Source organism: Bidens hawaiensis, unplaced genomic scaffold (genome assembly GCF_021521415.1).
Source record: "Bidens hawaiensis isolate Kalapana, Puna unplaced genomic scaffold, B.hawaiensis_p1.1 tig00040717_1, whole genome shotgun sequence".
Lineage (NCBI taxonomy): Eukaryota > Viridiplantae > Streptophyta > Magnoliopsida > Asterales > Asteraceae > Bidens > Bidens hawaiensis.
In genome coordinates this window covers 114,384-126,462 of record NW_027497206.1, presented here as the reverse complement: position 1 = coordinate 126,462, position 12,079 = coordinate 114,384, and the positions used below count along the sequence as shown (strand labels likewise).

General features: G+C 40.9%; 1 protein-coding gene across 1 annotated transcript; it reads left to right on the top strand.

The window, feature by feature from the left end:
* The first annotated feature begins 314 nt into the window (after positions 1 to 314).
* LOC143592381 (MLO-like protein 8) lies at positions 315 to 11,467 on the top strand. The gene is made up of 15 exons (XM_077072316.1): positions 315 to 443; positions 576 to 633; positions 715 to 935; positions 1,796 to 1,912; positions 2,004 to 2,064; positions 2,156 to 2,244; positions 8,973 to 9,047; positions 9,128 to 9,216; positions 10,094 to 10,143; positions 10,423 to 10,463; positions 10,540 to 10,713; positions 10,794 to 10,829; positions 10,917 to 10,984; positions 11,060 to 11,120; positions 11,193 to 11,467. Exons 1-15 carry the CDS (start codon positions 315 to 317, stop codon positions 11,460 to 11,462), a joined length of 1,539 nt encoding a protein of 512 aa, XP_076928431.1. The 3' UTR covers positions 11,463 to 11,467.
* The last annotated feature ends 612 nt before the right edge of the window (positions 11,468 to 12,079 follow it).

Sequence of the window (12,079 nt, the reverse complement as noted above, 5' to 3'; positions counted from 1 at the left end):
AATTAACAACACAATCTTTGATGAAGAAAGTCAAAACGAGGTTCCACATCTAACACTAAAATATTGAAATCGATATAATACTAATTTATTCAAAGAATTTAACATTACTGCTCCATCACAACTTCATCACTACCATTAAACTAATACCACCCTTCTTCTCTTTCAATATCAATATCAATTCACAATGTGTTTCATACATACATTGCCTGAGACTGCAAAACCAATGCCTCAATAACCTTAAACTTGCTCTCTAAATCATCAGATTATATTTTCTTAGTTAATAATTGTGTTTTTGTCATCTCGTGTGTTTGAAAATGGCGGGAGATACAAGCGAGGGCACCCGGCAGCTTGATCAAACACCGACGTGGTCCGTTGCTGGAGTTTGTACGATCATCATCATTATCTCCATTGCTTTGGAGAAGCTTCTTCACAAACTTGGAAAGGTATCTGACATCTAATCCCACACGGTTTGTTGTCATAAATCATAATGGCCGAACAAAGACGACTATTTTCAAAACATACTTTTATGATTCAACACTACAATTGCAATGAAATAATATGAATATTTCAATCAGTTTTTCACAGAAAAGCGCAAGAAAGCCATGTTTGAAGCATTGGAGAAGGTCAAAGCTGGTAAATAACATTGACTTTAACCATTAAATTCTTGATGATCGATTTATTATTATATTAACTTGTTGATTTGGAGATGTGTAGAATTGATGGTTTTGGGGTTTATTTCACTAATATTGACTTTTAGTCAATATTACATTGCCAAAATATGCATCCCCGATAGTGTAGCGGATACAATGTTGCCATGCCCTGCGAGAAATAAATCCGGGAAAGATGAGAAAGGCGGAGAAGCAATCCATCGATTGCTTCTTTCGTATGAGGCACGTAGATATTTAGCCGAATCCTCTGCTTCCACTTGTGAAAAGGTAATTTTGCCCACCATAACGTTGTGGTTCTTGATCAATTCATAATTCATAAGAAATAAGATAGAAGCCGTGGTAAGGCTCATTTCATATTTTATTCATTACCTTGATATCTTGATATAATGCCTTTTGACTAAATAAATAGGCTAACAACTTAATTGATTGAAACCCACCCACTAGTAGCATAACCACACTACATACGAAAGTAAACGACTAACTCTCGTTTATATTAGTCAAAATATATAACTTAAAAATACTGACTACAAACGCTCAAACCCTAACTTGGTTTGACTCTTAATTGACCCTAACTCGATTGCATCTAAAAGAACCCTAACTCGGTTACATCTCGTGTGTCTCTAGATGAACCTTAACTCGGTTGCATCTCACACACTACAGAATGCCTAACATTGACTTGGTTTATATAGAGTATAGACTAACCTAACTTGCTAGCCAAGACCATTATTTATTATAATTACAAAACAATTAGGAAACATGCTGTGATTAAAAAACATAATCAACTATGATCGGCGTATCATTGTTGGTCCCTCAAGTTCATTGACTTGTGACTTGGAGTCCGAAATTACGTACAGCATGCACGACCAAGGCATGCATCACATACATGCAGTTTACCTGGTTCCAGGCTAAGGGTGGGGCCTCACAAGAAACCCAACTTGTGAAACCAAGCTGCAACCAATTGTAGTAATGATTTAGTTCGGTTTGGTTTCATTGTTCAACGGCTTAGTTTTGGTTTTCAAGGAGCAAAAAGTGTTACTAACGCTTGGCTCACCTAAAATCAGTTCGGACTGTTAACACGTCCCCTAATGGTCAGAATGCAGTATTGTAATTTTCCGAACTTTTGACAGGGTAAAGTACCGGTAATAACCATTGATGGGCTTCACCAACTTCACATACTCATCTTCTTTCTTGCGGTTTTTCACGTTGCTTACAGTGCTATTACTATGGCTCTGGGAAGGCTAAAGGTACACCAGAATTCAAGTGTGTTGACTTTTGGTCAACTAGTCATTTTGACTTCCTTAGTCATAACTTTATGATTATTATTCATATACACAGATTCGCGGCTGGAAGCAGTGGGAGGGCGAAACTTCATCCCATGACTATGAATTTTCCAATGGTTTAATCACTTTTATTATTATTATTATTATTATTTGCTTTTTCTTCTTAAATTGTTCTACTAGTTTGAACCAATATGAAATAATATACAGATGCCACAAGATTCAGGCTAACCCACGAGACGTCTTTTGTGAAAGCTCACACGAGTTTCTGGACTCGATCTCGTTTCTTCTTTTACATTGTAAGCATTTTGTGCTCGTTTATTGTAAATATTGAGGATTTGGTTGTGCATGGTGGAAGTCAGCCACATTAATTTTACATAATGACAAAGTACCCTTTCAAAGTTAAAATGTTCTTTCAAAAATACCCAACAAATTACACGTTCTCGTCCGAAATTTTGAAACACATCCTGAAGAGGTAGGTCCCAGCAGAACCCAGTTGGACCCGCAAGACTCACCTTGAAGAGGGACGTCTGCGCAAAGACCAACTGGATCCGCAGGACCCACCATGCTCAGAGAGATGAAGACCTTACGCATAGTATGCCAGCTGTTCCCGCAGGAAAAACCTCCCAATGGTAAAGTACCCCGCCTGTTCCCGCAGCTGCGGATACAAGCCATGAGGGAAGGCTACCCGCACTAATAGTAAGGCTACACGCACAAGGCACTAACTCTTAATAATTCAGTAATGTCACCTGAAGAAGGAATGAGCAAGGCGAGAATACTCCCGCCCAAATGAGCCAGTCCGTACGCTTCTGGAAGATCTTTTGTACTATACCTGCCAAGGTATGGACAAAATAGACAAGATCTGACCAAAGCAGCCCATGAACCAATCACAGGGTGACAGCTCACCGACAACAGTACGAGGAGGAGCACGCTCTAGTACAAAATGTCGCTATCAGCCGCTGCCTACCCACCAACTCCCATCGTGGCACGTACATAGCCCATGGTTGGTGAAAAAGGAATATTATACAGCTGGCCATGTCACTATCAGCTGCTGCCTACTCACCAACTCCCATCGTGGCACGTGCGTAGCCTGTAGTTGGTGGAAAAGGAATATTATACAGTTGGCCGTACCTGCTTGGAAACCTACCTTCGGCTATAAATACTCCAACACCTTGGAACGGTATCATTATCTTACATTATCATATATCATTTGATATTATCTTACCTTCTCTAGCTATTTCTCTTAATATATACTTATATTCAAAGCAATCTAGTCTGATTCTCACGCCGGAGGGTGGTCACAAGGAGGAACCCCCCCCCCCGGTTCTCAGTGACGAGCTCACGGTGTCTGTTTTGCAGGTCATCAGAAGAATAACCATCTTTGCCGGACCTAACCCTCGTGGGAAACATCTACTTAACCCTAAGATTATCCGTAATCTGCCGGGGTCACTTAGTGTTTCTTCATTGGCGCCATCCGTGCATTAAGCTAGAACTTAATCTTCCTTTTTTCAGTTTTTTCAAAACCTCTGGAAAGATGGTTAACGTTACTCCGATGCCAAAGCCACCGGGTAACCAAGAAACTCCGGTAACCACAACCCCAGCCACTGGGAGGAACACCAGCGAGTATACGAATGTTATGAACACTACCCCAGTTATCCAAGCCGGGGTAAGTGCAGTAAACAATCTTCCCCTGAGATTCATCGATACCCAGGTGGAAAAACAGACGAGGCTCCCCCGCCAAACATTAGACCAAGTTAAAGCTTGGGCGGAGGCACGCCAAAGAGAATTCCAAGCCGAGTTGGATGAACGTTTACGTTCACTCCAACAGGCCAATGACGAGTTCGGAAACACTCAACAACTCAACATGAGTAATGAGTGCGAGTATGATGAAGATTGGGAAGAATCTGACAGTGACGCAAACCCGCGCCATAGGGCGAAAGGGAAGTGTAAACAAGCAGATTTCCACCAAAGAAATTTTGAAGAAGCCTTTAAACCAAAAAACGCGGGTGGAAACCCACGTGACTTCTCTAAAACCTTCAGACCAACTGTTGCAAATGAGGGAACGTCCAGATTTGCAAGGGACATTGCGGAAGCAATTGCCCTGAAAAGTGCCAAACAGATGTCCAACATAGGCACATATGATGGTATATCTGACCCAGACAATCATTTGAACAGATTCATAGCGGGGGCAACCGTCAGCAATTGGACGGAACCCACGTGGTGTTACATGTTCCAAATGACACTTGTTGGGGCAGCCAGAGCGTGGTTTGACCGTCTACCGGTCCACCACATCTACGATTGAGCAGACTTCCAGCAGAAGTTCAGCCAACACTTCAGTCAACAAAGAAAGTATACCGAAGAGCAATGGACGATCCTCAACTGCATCCGAGAGGAAGATGAGTCTTTACTAGACTTCATCACGCGCTTCAATTCAAAGAAGCTAAGTCTGGGCACTATTAGCGAAGATCTTGTTCGCGCTGCTTTCATCCAGGACGCGGAAGACCCAGAGCTCATCCGCACCTTGACTGGTAAAGATGGCATGCCATCCACGTGGGATGCCATCATGACAGCAGCTAAACGCTTCGCGGAAACGGAAAAGCAACTGGGTAGAGATCTTCCCCAGAGCACAAACCTCTACACTCAGAAAACAAGAGAAAACAACGTCCTTACCGCCCGACAAAACAAAAAGAGGAAGCTTGGTATTTGACAGTCAAGGGTAAACTTTGACACCTCATCCGGCTCGCACCCTCGGTTAGGCGGAAGGGATAACATGCAGTCGTCGAACCGGAACTCCAGATGGACGCCACTCACCAAAAGCGTCACCAAGATATTTGCCACCGAGAGGCTCCCATGGCCAGAGGCTCCAATAATCCGATAGCGTCTAAACGCTGATCAAAGCAAATCCTGTGACTTCCACAGGACAAAAGGCCACACCACGGAGGAATGCGTATCCTTGAAGGACGTCGTCGAAGCATTCGTCAGAGATGGGAAACTCACTCACCTCGTGGCGTAATGGACGCTAAGCAGGCTAATACGTGTAGAACCCCAGTTGGGGAAAACACGGATGAAACTGCAGCTTCAATGTTGGAGACTACATACTGCGTAAACAACGAGATTCCGAACCAGGTGCATATCGGCTCGAAAGGCTCGATGACACCCCCATCCCAAGAACATGGAAGGGAGCTCAATTACACAGGCTGCATGTAGATCAATTCCAAACTTGTAAAGAAAAGGCCTAGAGCCACTTCTAATTGAAATGATTCTCCTTGTCACATTGACGCTGATGGTCTTACATTTATACTTATGATCTGACCACACTGATATGCCGGTATTCACCGCATAAATAAGTGGGGAAGTAAGTCGTTGCGTGTGGAAGGCGGCAAAACCCGCATAAACACAAAAAACGGTAAAAATTTCTAAGGAAAAGATGAGGAAAACCTTCACGCAGGTCAGTTATAGGTGAAGTTTGGTCATCCCACTAAATGAAAGTGACGGTCCTACCCGCACAATCATGATAGAGGAAACTGAACATTAACCTATTGACAACCACGCGTCGAAATGTTAACTTATTCAAAACACTTCGAAAATTTCTAAAAAGATGAGGAAAACCTTCACGCAGGTCAGTTGTAGGTGAAGTTTGGTCATCCGAAGTGAAAGTGACGGTCCTACCCGCACAATCATGATAGAGGAACCTGAACATTAACCTATTGACAACCACGCGTCGAAAGGTTAACTTATTCAAAACACTTAGAAAATTTCTAAAAAGATGAGAAAAACCTTCACGCAGGTCAGTTGTAGGTGAAGTTTGGTCATCCGAAGTGAAAGTGACGGTCCTACCCGCACAATCATGATAGAGGAAACTGAACACTAACCTATTGACAACCACGCGTCGAAAGGTTAACTTATTAAAACACTTGGAAAATTGTTAAGTTAAACTAAAGTATGCATGAGCAAATCATATATTGTTTATGAGGCAAAACAAGTGCCAAATTAAACTATAATATGCATGTAGATCAATTCCAAACTTGTAAAGAAAAGGCCTAGAGCCACTTCTAATTGAAATGATTCTCCTTATCACATTGACGCTGATGGTCTTACATTTATACTTATGATCTGACCACACTGATAGGCCGGTATTCACCGCATAAATAAGTGGGGAAGTAAGTCGTTGCGTGTGGAAGGCGGCAAAACCCGCATAAACACAAAAAACGGTAAAAATTTCTAAGGAAAAGATGAGGAAAACCTTCACGCAGGTCAGTTATAGGTGAAGTTTGGTCATCCCACTAAATGAAAGTGACGGTCCTACCCGCACAATCATGATAGAGGAAACTGAACATTAACCTATTGACAACCACGCGTCGAAATGTTAACTTATTCAAAACACTTAGAAAATTTCTAAAAAGATGAGGAAAACCTTCACGCAGGTCAGTTGTAGGTGAAGTTTGGTCATCCTAAGTGAAAGTGACGGTCCTACCCGCACAATCATGATAGAGGAAACTGAACATTAACCTATTGACAACCACGCGTCGAAAGGTTAACTTATTCAAAACACTTAGAAAATTTCTAAAAAGATGAGAAAAACCTTCACGCAGGTCAGTTGTAGGTGAAGTTTGGTCATCCGAAGTGAAAGTGACGGTCCTACCCGCACAATCATGATAGAGGAAACTGAACACTAACCTATTGACAACCACGCGTCGAAAGGTTAACTTATTAAAACACTTGGAAAATTGTTAAGTTAAACTAAAGTATGCATGAGCAAATCATATATTGTTTATGAGGCAAAACAAGTGCCAAATTAAACTATAATATGCATGAGCAAGTCATATAACGTTTATAAAGCAAGTCATTAAGTGAAAGTGACGGTTCTACCCGCACAAACATTTATATTTCATAAAAAATTCAAACATTACAAGAATGGCCAGGTATTTACCCGCCTACAAAATATAAATCTATCCTAATGGTGGGAAGGGATCTCAAGGTTCAAACTTCAGGACCACTCCCTCCAAACCCACTTGAACCCGCACCATCAGTTGGCTGTGGCGGTTCAAGGAAAGCCTTGAGAATAGTTAGCCCATCATCAGCAGCAACAATCTCTTTCACCTTCTCCACCACCGGATGCGGGAAGGCAGCATACTGGTTCACTGCTTGGTCGTAAGCAGCTTCAGTGTCCACGTCATAAAGAGGGAAGTTGGAAGGCGGGATGCCTTGCTCAACAAACCCCAGACCAAGCAGGAAACCAGCCTTTTCCCCATCCTCATGAGAAGCGTTGAGGGCTGCGCTCATAGCATCGTCATATGATGTGTTCGTGAAGATCTGATGCACAACCTACAAATATATATATATATATATATATATATATATATATATATATATATATATATATATATATATCAAAAACTTTTCTAGGTATAAAGGAAAGCGTAAAGATATTATGAAGCTACGCATACCTGCGACAATGCTTCTCGTAGAAGCCATTCCTTGGTAATTATAGCTTCTTGGAAGGCAGCTTGAGCTTGGTCACGGGCGCGTTCGGCTTCATTTTTGTTAAGGTTGGCAAGCAACACTTCCTTAGCAGAAGCCTCTTCAACGCCCTTCAGCTTACGCTCAGTGCGGTCAAGCGTACCCTTCTGGTCCAGGAGCTCTTGGAGCTTCTTGGCGTCTCTAAGGCCAAGGCATCATGAGCCTGCTGGAGCTTCTCTAATTTGGCTTTAAGTTCTTCGTTTTCAGTGCGTAGAGGCTCAGCAACAACTTCAGCCTTGGTGGCCCTCTCGGTCGCGTTCCGTGCGGTTTCCTTGGCCAACCGAAGCTGTTCGTTAACAGCTTGGGTAGCCTTGGAACGAGCCTCGTGCCGAGCCTGAACCTCGACCTCGAGGTCCTTGAAGGCCTTCTCCTTCTCCGCGGCAGTGGCGGCAAGTCTCTTATTCTCCTCCCGGATCGCTCGCGCCTGAGCCACTTCCAGGCTACGCGCCGTCTTTAACTTGTCGTTTTCACGACAGAGCAACTCGACGCGCGGCTGCATCCGGGCAAGGAGTATTCGGAGCTCGTTGGTTAGCCTACCCTCCTGGTAGCTAGTCATTGCCTCCCCCAATGCACCGCTGGGGGCGGCATGGCACGCCCATTCGACGTAGTCCATAGCCGTTCGAAGGGTTGTTCCCCGGCGGATGTTCCACCGTGGAACATACACCTCATTGGAATCCGAAACTGCAAAAACAAAAAGGAATATTATACAGCTGGCCATGTCACTATCAGCTGCTGCCTACTCACCAACTCCCATCGTGGCACGTGCGTAGCCTGTAGTTGGTGGAAAAGGAATATTATACAGTTGGCCGTACCTGCTTGGAAACCTACCTTCGGCTATAAATACTCCAACACCTTGGAACGGTATCATTATCTTACATTATCATATATCATTTGATATTATCTTACCTTCTCTAGCTATTTCTCTTAATATATACTTATATTCAGAGCAATCTAGTCTGATTCTCACGCCGGAGGGTGGTCACAAGGAGGAACCCCCCCCTTTTCAGTGACGAGCTCACGGTGTCTGTTTTGCAGGTCATCAGAAGAATAACCATCTTTGCCGGACCTAACCCTCGTGGGAAACATCTACTTAACCCTAAGATTATCCCCTCCCCTCCGTTTATGAATTTTTTAAATACATATTGAGCAACCCTCCCCCCCCCCCCCCCAATGTCATTATCGTCCGGACTTTGCCACTGATGATTGTTACTCCAAAAGCTCATGATAAAGAAAGTGGATTCTACATAGACGAAAGGAAATAATGGAAAAAAAAGAAACACTTAGTAGTAGAGGCAGCACTAGCACCAGCAGCAACGACAACAAAATCATTAGCGAAACATTAAGAGAAAAAAAAAACTGTGGCAAAAGACACACAAAAAAAACCAGTTATAATGGGTAAATTTTAAATTCTGGGAAATTTTAATGTTCCAGTAGTGCATATGCCATTTAAAATTATGGTATGATAGTGTTTTTTAATCATAATTATCGCGTAAACTGTTTCTTGTAGGGATGCTTCTTTAGACAGTTTTTCAGGTCTGTTAGCAAGGCTGACTACTTGACCGTGCGAAACGGGTTCATAAATGTGGGTGTCTTTTGTTATTTTATTTTAGTTAATTTTGTTTTTCGGGTACGTTTTAAATTGCTATCCGCTTTATTGTGCAGGTTCATTTAGCTCGTGGGAGTAAATTTAACTTCCAAAAGTGTATTAAACGGTCATTAGAGGATGATTTCCAAGTGGTTGTAGGGATCAGGTGTGAAAAACTAGTTTCCTTTACTGTAAACGAACCGAACGAAAACGAACAAGGCATTGCTCGTGTTCGTTCGTAAGGAAATAATGTGTTCAGGAACGGTTCACGAACGCTTACTAAACGAGATTTTATGTTCGTGTTCGTTCATTAAAGAAATGGATGTGTTCACGAACGGTTCATGAACACAAACGAACACAAATAAAATCGACAGAGCCTAGAGATTGAGACCGATATATTCATCAATGTGAATAATGAAAACATGTAAATGAATCGAACGAACACGAACATGGGCATTTTCGTGTTCATTCATTTAACTTTAAACGAACACGAACACGAACACTTAATTGAACAAATATATATGCTAATGTTTGTTTATTTAAAAAATGAACATTTGCTTTCGTTTATGTTCTTTTGTTTAAAATCTAAACGAATATAGCTGAACAAAGGTAAATGAACATATTTAAACAAAAACAAGCATAAATGAACATAAATGAAAACACTTAAATGAAGACAAATGAACAAATATAAAGCCTTTAAGTAGATGATTCATCAAAATAATATTTAATTTTTGTTATTAATACATACACAAACATAAATAAACAGACAAAAACGAATATAAATAAATGAACGTACATGAACATAAATGAACGAACGGTACATGTGTTCAAGTTCATTTGTTTAGTTAAACGAACACAAATTTTTTGTTCATGTTTGTTTGTTTATTAAATAAACGAACGTAAACGAACTTCCCGCTGAACGATTCACAAACAGTTTCACCGGACGTTCGGCTTGTTTAAAGGCCTATTTACAACTGTCATTGTTTGACTAACGTTGACGAGTCAACGTTTGACTTTGACTTATTTACATTGTGCTTTTGCAGTCCTATCCTTTGGGCATCTTTTGTGATTTTCTTGCTCCTCAATGTTAGTGGTAAGCTTATAAGTTATAACTACTATCTAAATGGTCTTTCTTTAAGAGCGAGCCTACCTTTGACTTTTGATAGTCAAAAAAGTGATGTTAGTACCTCAAATTTGAAGAGGGTTACTTGCTTGGTGGGAAAAAAACTTATAATTATTCATAAATGTGACTAAAATTTTAAGTCTTGAAAACATTTTGGGAAGAAAATACTGAAAAAATATCTCGAATTTGATTTCAAAAAGTTGGTTTGACTCGAAGTTTGTTCTTGATTGTGAAAACTAAAATTTGCAGGATGGCAAGCGATGTTTTGGGCATCATTACTTCCACTAATTGTAAGTATCTCACAAATATCTTATGATGTTTTAGGGTAAAATAGTAACAAAATGTATAATCACACGGTTTTTGCAGGTTATCTTAGCAGTTGGAACGAAACTTCAAGCGATATTGACCAAAATGGCCCTTGAAATCACTGAAAGACACGCGGTTGTTCAAGGGATCCCGCTTGTTCAAGCATCCGACAGATATTTTTGGTTTTCAAAACCTCATTTAATCCTTCATCTTATACACTTTGTTCTGTTTCAAGTAAGCATGCTAATTTTATATTCTTTACTTTTAGTCAACGACCCGTAAAGTTGTTAACTTCCGTTTTTTTGGGTTCACAGAATGCATTTCAGATCACATACTTTTTTTGGATATGGGTAAAGTTCGACGATATTTATCACCTTCTTCTAAAACATTTTTACTGATCGTATTGTAATACTGACACGTGCATTCTGCTTGTGTAGTATGAATACAAGATCGGATCTTGCTTTCACGATATTATCAACCTTGTGATTGCGAAACTGCTTATCGGGTAAGATTGTAGTTCATATATATGTGAAAAAGCCGAGTTTTTGAAACCGAATTAATACTCTTTCGGTTATTGTAGGGTCGGGGTGCTCGTATTATGCAGCTACATAACACTTCCACTATACGCGCTTGTATCCCAGGCATAATATTCGCTTATATATTTTTTAGTATTTAATCGAATTAATATTAACAAATTCTTCATGTTTTTTTAGATGGGGTCAAACATGAAAAAATCCATTTTTGATGAACAAACATCCAAAGCCTTGAAGAACTGGCGGCTAGCGGCGGTGAAGAAAAAACGTGGTGGCGGCAGTGTGGGTGGCAATCACTCCCCACGGTCTGTGGGGACAGCGGGTGCTGATTTTAGCCCGGAATCATCTGCTAGACACTTAATAAATTTACGAGTTGATCATCCAAGGGATGGGGACATGAAGAATGTAGATGATTTTTCGTTTGATAAACCGACGCCATTTACGACATAGAAGTAGTCAGGTGAATTGGTCCGTATTTGGGGGCTATATTTCCCATCATAGTAACGTTATTATAAGGTTGTAAGCAGAATGTATAAGTGTGTAATAAGTTGTTTGGCCTTGCTGTTTATAAATTTACACTTTAAGTGATATGTTTATACTATTCTGTGACCTCCAAAATTCATCTAAACTGCCTTTGGACCTCCAAAGCGAGATAACACCTATTATACACCTGGATACCGTTGAACCTGGGACCTCCATAGCGACGAACTTGTAAACGGCACAAGACGCGTTAATGGCGAACTTGCATCAATATTCGGCCATATCTAGACTGGAAAACATGTGAGTGATCGAGTGGGTGGGTGTTGGGGGGGGGGGGGGGGTTAAAGATTGTATTTACTTTGGGTGAGAAACTCTTCACTTGTTGGAAGGATTTGTGACATCCCAAAAGTGAAGGAATTTGATATAAATTAAGTTCAATATTCAATTCCTTTGCCTATCAAGCTTTACCAACTTTTCCTTTGTTTTGCGGTGGCTTGATCTTGAAATTCACCTTCTAAGATCCTTGATAAAAGTTGATGTTCATCAAAATCAACCATACATTACAACATCATTTTTATTCAAATTTG

Bases quoted from the DNA above. Each gene is read 5' to 3' on its own strand.
- LOC143592381 (XM_077072316.1), top strand. From the start codon at position 315: ATGGCGGGAGATACAAGCGAGGGCACCCGGCAGCTTGATCAAACACCG. The intron at 2,245-8,972 runs GTAAGCATTTTG...TGTTTCTTGTAG, and splicing joins CTCGTTTCTTCTTTTACATT to GGATGCTTCTTTAGACAGTT. The intron at 10,144-10,422 runs GTAAGCTTATAA...TAAAATTTGCAG, and splicing joins CTTGCTCCTCAATGTTAGTG to GATGGCAAGCGATGTTTTGG.